This window comes from Scylla paramamosain, chromosome 16 (genome assembly GCF_035594125.1).
Source record: "Scylla paramamosain isolate STU-SP2022 chromosome 16, ASM3559412v1, whole genome shotgun sequence".
Taxonomy (NCBI): domain Eukaryota; kingdom Metazoa; phylum Arthropoda; class Malacostraca; order Decapoda; family Portunidae; genus Scylla; species Scylla paramamosain.
The window spans coordinates 21,734,754-21,748,765 of record NC_087166.1 but is presented as its reverse complement, the minus strand read 5'-3'; the positions used below and the strand labels follow the sequence as shown (position 1 = coordinate 21,748,765).

Below are 14,012 nucleotides of genomic sequence, written 5' to 3'. Positions count from 1 at the left end.
AACAATTCTCTTTATCTCTCCATGCAATGTCATCTAAACGTATATATTCCGTGCTATTTATTTTATTACGTGGAAAAATTACTGACCATGAACTAGGAAAAAAAATACACAAAAAAAAAAACATTAAAATTTTCCTTGGTGCGTCTACATGATAGCTAAACAAATAATTTTCCTTAATATCCCGTGTTTTCTTTTCATAATAGCATGTGTGTGATAATTGTCTCTCGCATCCTTGCTGTGCTGCGTGGTGCACTGCAGGTCACCGCCTCTGCTGCTTGCTGTAACACTCTGACAGTTTGCTAAAGGGAAGTTGGATACAAAAAAAGTCGAGAGGCTGAGGGACACAAAGATAGGAAGGAAACATACAACAAATAAGATATGATAGGTGATAATAAGACATACGACAGCTCAGAAAGTAAAGTTATAAAGTACATACAAAAACGTAGGGGTTGGGGATGCAAAGATGGGTAGGAGATGTATAGCAGATAAGGAAAGAAACAGAAATACAGAGTTAATATCAAAACGCGAAGGCTGAGTGATATAAAGATGAGTTGAGGACTTAAAATTAATCAGAAATGCGCAGAAAATGAATGCAAAAACATACGAGATTAGGTGATACAAAAATTAGAGGCGGATATATAACTGACCAGAAAAGACAAAAATACAGAAAGTGAATACAGAAAAGTGCAGGGCTGGGAAATACAAAAATGGGTACAAGATGTATAACAGATCAGAAAATACAGAAATATAAAAAAAATCCTGGAAGTGAATACGAAGCAGTAGAGGCATACAAACATGAATACAAACATACATGAATCGGAAACATACATACAACAAATCAGAAAACACAAAAACACATCAAGCGTACACGGTTCCCGAGCGGTGGCGGTGGTGGTGGTGGTGGTGCCTCGTTCAGCGCAGCCTCCAGTGAATTCATTGGTGTGGTGCTCGTGTTCTCGTTCCTCACCTTCACCCTTCTCCCCGATAACTCATCCCTCTGACTGCTAATGACGCAATGACGCTTGTCCCTTCATTAAAATAACCCTGGGTGGCTTTACTGGGCTTGAATAAAACTACAGGCGCTGAGAGGTTTGGACATCCCGTCAGTATCGTCTTTCAGAATTGCTTGTATAATTTAAACTTGCACCAGAATAATTAAGGGTGAGAAGAAGGTAGAGCAGTCCAAGAGCTAAAGCTGTGGAGGTGGTTAGCTTATTGGATCAATTCGTTATTGTTTTATATGTTTAATCCGGTATTGATGTTTTTGTATGAAGTAGAAGAATTGTGTTATATTGTCAGTGGCCAACAGAGAACCTTTCGGCGTGTTAAGGTGTGAAAAAAAAAATAAAAATTGTCAGGTAGATACAAGGCATGAGGTAAGCATCGGGAAGTCACTAGACCTGCACATGACAGTTATTGTATCAAACGAATCATAGCAGGTACTGAAACTTTACCAGTAGGAGCGTTAGCGAGGTATTAACCTTCAAGTCAGCGCCAGCCAGCAGGGGACACGCGGCATCTGGGAGACTGAACAAATTACCAAAGCGACGCGACACTTCCACCCATGCAAGTCAAGCAAGCAGAGGGCGATGATGTCACTGTCACTCTCCCGCCCTGCCTGCACCCAGCCCTGACCCGCCGCCCCCACTAACACACAGGAATGCAAAATAAACACGACGGACTCTGAACACGGCACGCATACCTCACTTGCAGGCGACTCAACTTGATAAGAGCCTCCATTCCTCCCTGTCCCTTCGTCCTCGCTCCCTTACCCTCTCTCTCTCTCCTTCTCTCGATTCTTGCAACGTCTCTATAATGCATGCCAGTAACTTTTCACCCGTGTATGATCTGAATCCCATTACACGTGCATGTTTCTGCTTCATAACCCATTTTTGCGTCCTGTGTGTGTGTGGGTGTATGTTGTGTGTGTTGTTGATTATTGTTCATTGATCGTCAGGAGATTTGCGTAACAGTGAGAGCAAGGGGAGAGTACACGACCTGCTGCTGGGTCTGTTTGTGTTGCTCGTGTTGCTACTGCGGTGGTGGTGGTGGTGGTGGTGGTGGTGATTAACTGCCGTTGCTACTGTATCTGTTACGCTTTCATTGTCCTGCTGTTCTTGTTTACGATTGCTACTGTATGTACATATAAGCTGCTGCTGCTGCTGATGCTGTTATTACTACTACTATTGCTGCGACTACTACTTCTACTACTACTACTACTACTACTACTACTACTAGTACTGCCGCTGCTGCTGCTGCTGTTGTTACTATTACTAGAGCTTCAGTTTCTCATTATAATGATTTGTATCCGTCATCCACTGCAGACAAAGCCTTCCCGTCCTCAACCTCCTCCTCCTCCTCCTCCTCCTACTACTACTACTTCTATTACTGCTACTAACGTCACCACCTCCACCACCACCACCACCAACACGAGTATTACCGTTTCTACAACCGCCACCATCACCACCGTAGCCACAAACACTAACAGAAGCATAATTACCAATAATCTATAGAATACAAGTACCAGTGTGTGTGTGTGTGTCACTCCTGCACATAGGTGGTGTAGGGGGGGGGGGTACAGGCTCCATCACCATCAAAGTGGCTGTTCTCACAATGATAATAAAAACAAGTGATGGTTATTACACACCATTAGGACGAGGCCAGCACATTAAATAACACAGGCTAGTGCTTGGGAACACTCAGCACTCCTCAGCACTCCCTCAACACCACTCAGCTCCCCTCACCACCACTCAGCACCCCTCAGCACTCACATATTCCAACCACTCAGCATTTTTATTTAACAGTAGTGAAATTAATAAAAATACTCTGTCACTCATTTATTCAGCTACAACAATAATTAAGAGTGAGGTTTTTTTTTCTTTTCAGCGGTAGTAAAATTAGTATAAAAGAATTCATTTGCTTGGTTACAAAAATTAATAAGTGAGGGATTTTTATCCATCTGTAGCGAAATTAACCTAAAAATAGAAATTTCTTCGTTGACCTGCGGATGTTTTCAAAGCGTTCTTGTTCGAGTGTGGTGAAGTAGAAGGACCTGCAGACGTAGTAATAATGTATATTTATTCAAGTGTAGTGATAACAGTAAACACATTCCTTCCTTTGCTTATTTAAAGGTGCAATGGGAGTGCGTATGTGGTGATGATGATGATAGTGGCGGTGGTGGTGGTGATGGTGATGGTTTTGGGTGGCGATAATTATGACAGTGATAATGATGGTGGTGGTTGTGGTGAATGGCGATAATAATGATGATGGTGGTGTCTTCTCTGTGTATTTAATTGTGCACTCTTTACAGTGAAGATTAAGTTGAACAAAGAAATGAGGGTAATTAATACAGTAGTACTAGTGGTAGTGGTTCTGCTAGTAGTAGTAGTAGTAGTAGTAGTAGTAGTGGTAGTAATTAAACCATCAGCATAACTACAAAATGCCACTGCTAACATTACAACAACAACAACAACAACAACAACAAAAACTACTACTACTACTACTACTACTACTACTACTACAACAACCAATCAACTAATCAACCAACCAACCAAACACCAATACCAGCCACACACACACACACACACACACACACACACACACACACTACCTCCTCCCCACAAAGTCACGCACACTTAACACACGCGGCAACCCATAACAGAGAGCAATACAATGATACCTACAACTGGTTCTCCCCGTGACCACCCCAGTACCGTCACCTCCCCCAAACCTGCCCTGCTTCCACCGGGCCATTACTGCCGCGACAAACCACAGCACTATGCAAAGCGAAATAGTACAGCCATAGTAAAGCAACCGTGTACGATGCATGGACCATGAGGGGCGAAATAGAGCAGAGGGAGGGAGTTGATGGTGAGTGTAGTGAATGGAATAGTAGGGATGGCAAGGGGGGGTAGTACTACGTGGATACGATGTAAGATGAAGAGATGTTGATGGTGATGTAATGATGAATATAGGTGGAGAAACAGGAGAGTGATGATAGAATGGTGAATATAGTGTGGGGGTACAATGAAGAACGAAACAAGATGTAGTACAGTGGAAAAATAACTGATAAAACAAAGGAAGATACAATGATATAAGAACAGGGATGAACTAAGGGACGATACATAATGAGATAATGCACTTATAACCCAATGAATAGTATAATGCATTTACAGTGGGTAACAATAACAACAGAAGAAAGGAACAGGTATAATGACAGAATAATAAAGATAAATCAAGGGGTAATGCATACTGAATTAATTCGTATAATGGTAACAATGAAACTACAATGAAGAACAAAAGAAAACTAAAAAACAAAAGCAATATAAATAAAAGAAAATATCACATCACAATGCAGCAAAAATGCGAGACGAACTGTTATTGGAGTGACAAATTTATGAAACAGTAAAGGAAGATCAACAAATGGAGAAACGAGAAGGATGAAGGAATTATGATTTACGTAGAAACTTTTACTTTTATTTCCATTGCAACGTGCTTTGTAAGTTCTTCCTTTCCTCGAACTTATAATCTTGTCCTTTATTGTGACTGCGAATTAATTTGAACTACTACATTCGTGTGTGTGTGTGTGTGTGTGTGTGTGTGTGTGTGTCAATAGTGTCGTGTACGTAAATTGCCTCTTCGACAAACTATTACTCTCTTCCCTTCCTGTTATTATTTTCGTTACTATTATTGTTGTTGTTGTTGTTGTTGTTGTTAGTAGTAGTAGTAGTAGTAGTAGTAGTATAGTCTTTTTTTTCATTTATTTCGTACTTATCTATTCTTCCTTCTATTTCCCTCTCCCATTCCCCATCTTCTATGCCTCCTCCTCCTCCTCCTCCTCCTCCTCCTCCTCCTCCTCCTCCTCCTCATACACACTGCTGACACAAAAACAGAATCCCGAGTTGCATGTACCCGCTTTTATTTACACGAGTCTATTCATTATTTGCAGCAAAAACATTGATGTCATATTAATCTCACCCCACCAATGTTGACGCTGCAGCTGTGTGTGCGTGCGTGGGTGCGTGAGTGTGTGTGTGTGTGTGTGTGTGTGTGTTACATAAAGCCTAGACTACCCTATTACAGGCATACAGGAGCCTTTATTTCAGGGCTCCGTGGTAGTAAAGCAGTAAAGGGAGGAGAAAAACACTCGCTGGTGATAAAAACGCACAAGTCTGAAGAGCATTTTAATGTTTTATGCCATCGGTGCCTCCCGCTGCAGGACTCGCCGCTGTGAGTGTGGCTCTCAGGTGGCGCGTTATGCGATGGCGCGGCAGTCATTAGCAATACGGTGACTACTGACTCTTAGCGGTTCGTTCTCGTTAAGTAAGCGGCGGTGTGAGGTAATGGTGCCCGGCGTGTTGTGTGCAATCCCTGGAGGCGAGAATTCAGTCCCCAGGCGAGAGGCGAGGCAGAGGAAGGTGAAGCTGGTGTGTGGGCTTGTCTGTATCCACCATCTAGACGTACACACACACACACACACACACACACACACACACACACACACACACACACACACACACACACACACACACACACACACACACACATACGTACACACAGTTCACGTTCCTGCTTGCGTGCACACCCACACCCACACGGACGCTGCGTGGTGTGGTAATGGACAAGAAGTGAACCATAAGTTTGGGCGAATGTCATGATTAGACTCACACAGTCACGGGAGCCCCCATCAGTCACTGCCTTGCCGGGTCACTGTGTCAGGGGTGCCAGGCGTGCAGGTGTCAGGCGTGCAGGTGTCAGGTATGCAGGTGTCAGGGGGCAGTACCAAACGTGCAGGTGTCAGGGGGTAGTGCCAGGCGTGTAGGTGTCAGGGGTGGGTGTCAGGTGTTATTGGTTATATGACATTTCTCCCTCACCACACACTCCTGCTTCCGCTCCTCACCCTCATTCCCTCACCAGACAACCCTTACACCACCCTCCCTCAACACACAGACCCTCCGCAACCCTCTCTCCCTCACCAGACTCCCTCACCAGGCACTCCTCCTCTCGCTCCTCACCCTCACTCTCCCTCACTAGACAGCCCCTCCAGTACCTCACTCTCTCAGCAGACACACTTCCTTCCTCTCTTCACCCCCACTTTCTCCCCCACCAGACTCCCCACCAGCACCTCTCCTGACATCTTTCCATCACCACCCTGCCTACCTCACCCTCACCCTTCCTTACCACCCAGTCCCTCCACCACTCTCACTACACCATACACCCCACCATCACCTCTCCCCCACATCCTTCCATCACCACTCTTTTAGCAGATATCCTCCTTGTAACCTTCCCTTATATGTTCTCCCCACCACTATCCTCCCTATCACCAGACGTCCTCCCCACTACTTTCCCCCATCACATACTACCTCACCCCTTTCCCCCTTCCACACACACACACACACTGCCGTTCATTGTTACCAGACGCCCCCACCATCGCGTCCCCGTCAGGCACTTCCCTCCTTCCCTACCTCCTCCCTGACTGCTGATATATATATATTCCTAAGAGCGTTCTGTCTGCCTGTCTGTCTGTCTGTCAAAGGTAGCCCCATAGGAGGTCGGATTGATGTTAATAGCAGCACCATTTAACGCAGAATAATCGAGAATCTGCTCCTAAAAAGTAACGAAATTGCAAAAAGTGGAGCTTAGTTTATGAACAGCCACAGATAGAGCGGCTCCTGTTCCTGTGAATAACGGAATTGCAAAATGTGAGGCTAGGCTGAATAGGAACTGTGGAAGAGAGGTTGCTAATGTCCCCGTTATCTCTTCCATTGGTTTCTAGTACATATTTTGCGTTCGTATTCTTAAATGTTTCAATTTCTTGTCATAACTACTTTTTAACACGCTTTATTAGTTTTTGTGATTCTAATGCGAGCTTAACAAAATTATGATTTATTATCGACATCTATCTATAGTTTTAGCTTTTTAGTTATAGTTTATAGACTAAATCTTATTTGTCCCGTTTCCCACAATTTCCACATTCTTATGTCTTCTCTCTTTCAGTCTGTTCCTATATTCATCTCTCTCCCTCTCTTTCTCTCTCTCCCCTTCTCTCTCTTTCTGTTCCCATCCATCCATCTCCCCCTCTATCTTTTACCTATCCTGCTTTTCCGGAACAAGTCACTTAGCAATGTTTTCCCCCATGTTTTATGCGCTTCACTAAGTTCACTAACCACATTCAAAAAACAATAACGATAACTATCCTGTACACCTCTCACTCAAGAACCACCTCTCACTCACTCTCTCTCACCAACAGGCGGAGGAGGGCAACTGCTGGATCTTCAACGACACCTCCGAGAACGAGTACATCTGGGAGGGCTTCATGTCGCAGACCAAGATCAAGAGACTCACGCTTCACCTGCGTCCTGACGGAACCCTCAAGAACATCCCCACCGTGGCCGTCTTGCACCTGCCCAGCATAGAGATGTTCGAGGTGAGGCAGAGCACTGTATTGTTAAGTCTTCGTCGTCTGCCTTAACTTTTTCGACCTCAGCACCCTCTTTAGTCAGCTCCAGGCAGTCCAGCACTCCTAAAACGCACCATAAAACTTAGTGACGCGGACTTCCTACCAAAGTGTGAAATGTTCATACATATTTAGTTCTTTTCATCACCATAATAATTTTTTAATACAGTTCACCATACACCCCACCATCACCTCTCCCCCACATGCTTCCATCACCATCCTTCTTTAGCAGATATCTTCCCTGTAACCTCCCCTTATCATATGTTCTCCCCACCACTACCCTCCCTAAAGTTTATCAAATGAATAGTGGACTTTCGTTAAAAAATATATATACTTTTGTGCACCTTGCAAGGAACACTGACATTCTCCATTCATATGTGTGGCATTTCCCAGCACCACGTAAAATTTATTTCAGCACCCCTGGGCGGTGAAGAAACTAGTGTTGCTCCAGTGGGAAAGTATTAGGGATTGTCAAGGATATTTCCGTGATTTCAGGGATTACGTAACAAGAGTTCTGGATCTTTATGAGAAGAAATGTTCATGAAAAGCTGACTAACATTTGTGTGGTCTTTAGAAGAGTCCTGATGAGGGAAGGAAGGGTTGAAGAATACGAAAGAGAGAGGGAGAGAGAGAGAGAGAGAGAGAGAGAGAGAGAGAGAGAGAGAGAGAGAGAGAGAGAGAGAGAGAGAGAGAGAGAGAGAGAGAGAGATCTTTAGTCTCGTTCAGAAGCTCCTTAGTAGTAGTGATTTAACTTTTTTTTCATATACTAATGTTTAATATACCAAAAAAAAAATAATAATAAGTAACACTTGAGATGCCAGTCCCTAAGAACAGAGCTAAAAGGATCACCCACAATTGGAGAGGTGTCTTGAAACCTCCCTCCTGAACGAGTTTGTCATAGGTGTGTGTGTGTGTGTGTGTGTGTGTGTGTGTGTGTGTGTAGTAACAGATTAACAGGTGGGCCAGCCAGTGGGATGATGGGAGAACCAACAGGAGCGTGGGTGGGCTAACGTAGTGGGCAGGTGGGAGGGTGGGCCAGTGGGTCAGTAGGGTGGGCCGGCCAGTGGGTGGGTGAGGCGGGTAGTGAGAGGGTTGGATGGGTGGTCAAGTTAATCATCTGTTACATGTGCAGAGGCTAATACCAAAGTAATGAAAGAGAAGAGCGTGCAGAATTCAGCATCGTTAAGAGAGAGCGCTCCAACAACACAGTCACGTCGCTTCTTGAGGCGCTGAGTTACGAAAACCATCCGTTAGGTGAAGTTAGGTTAAAATGTTTGTGAGGAAGACAGGCTTTTGTTCCATATTAGACTTGCAAGTGACCGTCAGTGAAGTAGATGCACAAGTAATCTAATAGATGCATAGATAAGCATACTAATTAGATATATTCCTTGTGAGTCGTGATCACAAGTCGAGTTGTCTGCACTCTCTTTCATTGTGTTTTGTCTCAGCGTTGAGGCTCCTCATTTGCTGTCGGTATAGTAACAGAACCTGACAATTGATAGCTTCTGAACAAATGAGAGGGCAGGATGAGGAAAAAAATGTAAGGCACAGAGAAAACGAATGAGGCAAGTTATCGGATTGCTAACCACGCCTATAGCTCAATAAAGATGATAAGGAAATGCCTGTAACATGAGTAGACACAGAGCAGATGGGAACGTAAGCAAATACTCTGATAATTCAGTAGATATATAGATAAGCTCGATAAGCTTATATGAGAGTATCTTTCTTGTATCGTTTCCTGAGTATAATAAGAGAAGGGTGCAGGTAATAGACAGATAATAAGAATAAAACGAGTAACATGAGCTGACAGCATAAAATAGATTAATACGTAAAGTAAATGCAGAAGTAATTTAAAAACACACACACTGATAAGTATACTGGAGATTCTTTCTTTATTCCGTGTATAAGGACGAAAAAAAAAATCCAGTAACAAGACTAGGAACAGAATGCATATCTTCGTGAATAAACACACGGATAATCAATACAGACACGTACAAGTTCGGCACAGATTACTCTACCTTCCCTGTGCCGCTTTATGAAGATAATAAGGAAACTCCTGTAAGCTGAGCCGCCTTAACTTGCCGCGGTGACCTGATCCCCCGCCTGTCTTGCAAGCATCCAACTTGCGAGGAAGGAGGAGGAAGGGGTAGGGAGAGGGAGAGAGGGTCTGGCCGCTCGCTCTCCTCTCCTCTCCTTTCTCCTCTCCTCTCCTCTCCTCGCCCTTGATCAAATCCAAAGCACTGCAGATTAGTACTTTTGGGTCCGGCCGTCTTGTATTTTGTTACTGTTTTCAGCTTAAGGTGGAATATAATAGAGGTCTTGTGTTCCCAGACCGGCGCTTAGACTAATTAGGTCTGTTGCAGGTAACATAATGAGGCTAAATTGTTCGTCTATAAAATCTATTAACTGGATCCTGCTGTGATGAAACACGAGGCTGGGAGGAAAGTGCACTGTTTGCCTTAGGACGGCCAATTACTGTGATTATAGAGCCCATGAGCAACCCTAGAGTCTGATGGCCCGCGCCCGCACCAGGGAGGCGGCGAGCAAACACCGACTGGAAATTGTTTTAGGAACCGTCTTATCGGATTCAAGGGAAGGTTCTCATCGCTCTCTCGCCTCTGTAGACCCTCACCATGTGCTGCCATGATCCTACACTCAGTGCCTGCAGCGTGACGAGTTTTGCGGCATATTACGTGCAGTGTATTCAGTTTATTATAAGTACAGGGTTTTGCTCGTGTCATACTTCGTCTTTGTTTAGTAAATATGAGATAGGCTGGGTATCTTCTTAGTCGTAATAGAATATGTAAGTTTCGATTATAATTTTGAAAGATGCCACTACCAACAATGGAGATTAAGTATGGAGACAGTTTATTACCTCTACCTTTTATCTTTGGTCTTTAAAAATTGTCTAAGGTTACTCAAAAAAGATAAGAGTGAAAGCACTGCAAAGTAGCAAAAATTAAAGTAAGGTTCTATGATATATGTTGAGTAGGAAAGAGTTCCAGCCTGGTTGTTCACTGGAGTGAGTCAAAATAATCTAAATCTCTGATGTATATTATCTTACGAAAGTCAACAAAACTGTCTTCAGTCTACAAATCTCAACATGCTAGGACACCATCGTCATCACTTCACCATCGCCACTTCACCACACACCACCACCACACCACACCACACCACACACACACACACACACACACACACACACACACACACACACACACACACACACACACACACACACACACACACACACACACACACACACACACACATCATCATCATCATCATCATCATCACCAACACTCACCACCGATCTCCACGCCCAGGTCCAGTACGCCACCTTCAAGACGGTGCGGGCGTACAGTTTCGGCAACTCCACCACGCTGGCCAAGGTCTCCCTCTCCAGGAACTCTATCGCCACGCTGGCCCGGAACGCCTTCACGCACCTGCCGTCCCTCGATACGCTCTCCCTCGGCGAAAACCACATCTCGGAGATCAACAGGCACGTGTTCGCCGACCTGCCCAAGCTGACCAAGTTGTACATCGATCGCAACAACATCACCATCGTACACGACCGAGCCTTCCAGGGCCTGCACAGTCTGGTGGAGCTGGATCTCTTCTCCAACCAGATACACGTGATCACGCCGGACACTTTCAAAGGCCTGCAGTCTCTGGAGCGCCTCGACCTCCACAAGAACCGCATCGAGGTCATCGGCGACAAGACATTCCGGGACCTCCAGGCGTTGCGGACCCTCGACCTGCAGGAGAACTCCCTCAAGTATATCGCCCCCAACGGCTTCCACGGCCTGGAACGACTGCAGCGCCTCAACCTGCAGGTGAGAGAGAGAGAGAGAGAGAGAGAGAGAGAGAGAGAGAGAGAGAGAGAGAGAGAGAGAGAGAGAGAGAGAGAGAGAATCCTACAGCTGCCACCAGTGTATGATAGTAGATTTTGCGATTATCTTCATTGATTCTTCTTTCTTCAAGTGTTGGCTTTTTTTCTTTCCTTTAGTCTATTATCTGTCTATTGATCTATCATTTTCTATCCATCTATATATCTGTCTATTCATCTACCTACCTTTCTGTATCTATCTGTCTATCTATCTATCTATCTATCTGTCTGTATCTAAATCCTTATTTTTCATCACCGCAATAGTCGGTCATGTCTACCATATGCTCTTGTCAAAGCACGGCAATGATAATATTACGTTCCCCTTATCTCTTTTGTCTTCAAGTACCTCCATTTCTTTTAACCAGTCCACCTACGTTCCCCTTATCTCTTCTGTCTTCAAGTATTTTCATTTCTTTTAACCGTTGCCCTTTATCCCTTCCGTCTTCAGGTACCTCCATTACCTCCATTTCTTTTAACCAGTCCACCTACGTTCCCTTTACCTTTCCTCTCCCCTTACCTTTCCTCTGTCTTCAAGTACCTCCAATTCATTTTACCAGTCCACCTACATCTGACACCTGCACAATTTTCTCACCACCAGGACAACAAGCTGCTTACTCTAGGCAGCGAGGTGTTCAAGCCAGCCCCCAGCATCCTGCACCTGGACATTCGCGCCAACGTGCTGGAAACTCTCACGCTGGAAACCGTGCAGCCGCTCCTCGAGAACCTCAACAACGACACCATGCAGTTCTTCCTGGAAGGTGAGTACCCGCTGCAATGTTTTGATGCTCCCCACTCATGATTCCTGGGCCGCTTGTTATGTTTCGATGTGCTCGTGGCTGGCTGGGTTTCGGAATGTTAATATCAGTCGCTTTTCTCTTCCTCCATTTCTCTTTCGTCTCTTCCTTGTCTTTGTTTTCTGTCGTTTTAACTTTTCCTTCTTATTCTTTTCTTTTTTTTTTCGTTTTAAAATTATATTCGTGTTTTATATTCTCTCTCTCTCTCTCTCTCTCTCTCTCTCTCTCTCTCTCTCTCTCTCTCTCTCTCTCTCTCTCTCTCTCTCTCTCTCTCTCTCTCTCTCTCTCTCTCTCTCTCCCCGTGACCTGTTGTTGTCCCGGTTGTTCCTTTTTTTTTTTTTTTTCCTCCTCTTAGGTTTGTTTTCCCGACTTTGCTTTTTTTTTTCTTTTACCTTCTGGTCGAGACTCCGTTTGTGGGTCTCGGTCCTGGTCTTGGTCTTGGTCTTGGTCTTGATCTTGGTCTCTTTACATACTCTGTGTTTTCGTTTCGTGTTGGTCTCGTCTCTGGTTTGAATTTCTTGTTTTTGAGGAATCTTTTAAATGGTGTCTGTTGTCGGGGTTATATTGCGTCTCTCGTTATTTTTATTTATTTATTTTATTTTTTTCATCACTATTGTTTCTGAGTTTGTGATGCGTGGGTGCTTTTTGTTGGTGCTTCAAACTGTGCGTCTCCCGCCCGCCTTGTTTGTCGGGCGGTTGTTGCTTTTATGAAATACAAGAGATAACGAGACTGCTAACGAAATATTAACCTCTATATCTTTATTGTGTCTTGCATTGATGAGTAAAGGATGATGACAAAATAAAGAAAACAAGGAACGAAAACTTCATTCCCCACCAAAGATAAATAAGGTGAAGAAGAAAACAGGGAGATGAAAAAGATGAGCTGGAAAAGATCGGTATCTAGGTGGTCCATTTTGCAAGAGTCCATTTGAAATACTCTAATAGAAATAGTCCAGTTGAAAAGAATCCTTATCAGGTTGGTCAATCCATCTGTCTAGAGGCCTGAATTTCTTTTGTGCAGTTCTGTCTCTAAAGCTATGTCTGACAAGTTTTTTTTTCTTTTCTTTTCTTTTCCTGGTGTACACTCCTTAACTCTCTTACTCCTAGCTCACTCGAAATACGAGTACCTCTAGTTCTATAAGAAACTGCACTCTCTCTCTCATATCATTCAAACATCCCTCTTTTCTAAGCTTTTCCGATCTTTCCTTACGTATCCGACCTCAAGGATCCCCATCAAGTGTGTTTGTTTATTTTCTGGTGTCTTAGCATTCTTCTCTTTGGAGTCAAGTCACAGGAGGCTTTAAAAGTGGACTAAAGCAGAAAGATCCGGAGTGTATTATTTATTTTTATCCTTCCTTGGTTATCACTTCGGGATTTCAGTTGCCAGTGGAAGTCACCTGAATGTCACGGATGTGTGGCCTCGTCTTTGTTTTTTTTTTTTTCTTTTCTTTCTTTTTTTTCTTTTTTACAGTGCAAGAAAATGTTGATGTAACTCTTTTTCTTTTTTTTGTCATCATTCCACGAGGATGATTTTAAGGTGACGAATGTTTAGTTTCGTTTTCATTATATCGATGCTTTTTTTTTTTTTTAGATTTTTTTTTTTTCGTTTCTCTACTTTTTTCTTTTTTTTTTTTTTACTCTTCGGTTATGATTTCAGACTTTCAAGAATGAATTAAAGTTTCTTGTTAAGGTCACGGACGTTTGGCTTCACTTCTGTCTCATCAGTAACGGTTCTCTTCTTGTTGTGTAAGAATACCTCGACGTTGTTGTTTTTTTTTTCAATTTTTTCATTCTTTTCTTAACAATTTTCGTGATTATCATTTCGGGGGTTTAGGAATAAATGCTACTTTGGAAATACAATTGTCATTTATAT

At 43.6% G+C, this 14,012-nt stretch overlaps 1 protein-coding gene across 5 annotated transcripts in view; it reads left to right on the top strand.

Moving 5' to 3' along the window:
- The window catches only part of LOC135108141 (connectin-like), a 25,284-nt gene extending 13,046 nt beyond the window's left edge, over positions 1–12,238 (top strand). For all 5 annotated transcript variants that reach the window (XM_064018864.1, XM_064018862.1, XM_064018863.1 and 2 more), the window contains 3 exons: positions 7,250–7,426; positions 10,783–11,292; positions 11,944–12,238. In XM_064018864.1, coding sequence (XP_063874934.1) covers positions 7,250–7,426; positions 10,783–11,292; positions 11,944–12,144 — 888 coding nt within the window. In that variant the 3' untranslated portion in view covers positions 12,145–12,238. The remainder of the gene's footprint in view (positions 1–7,249; positions 7,427–10,782; positions 11,293–11,943) is intronic.
- The last annotated feature ends 1,774 nt before the right edge of the window (positions 12,239–14,012 follow it).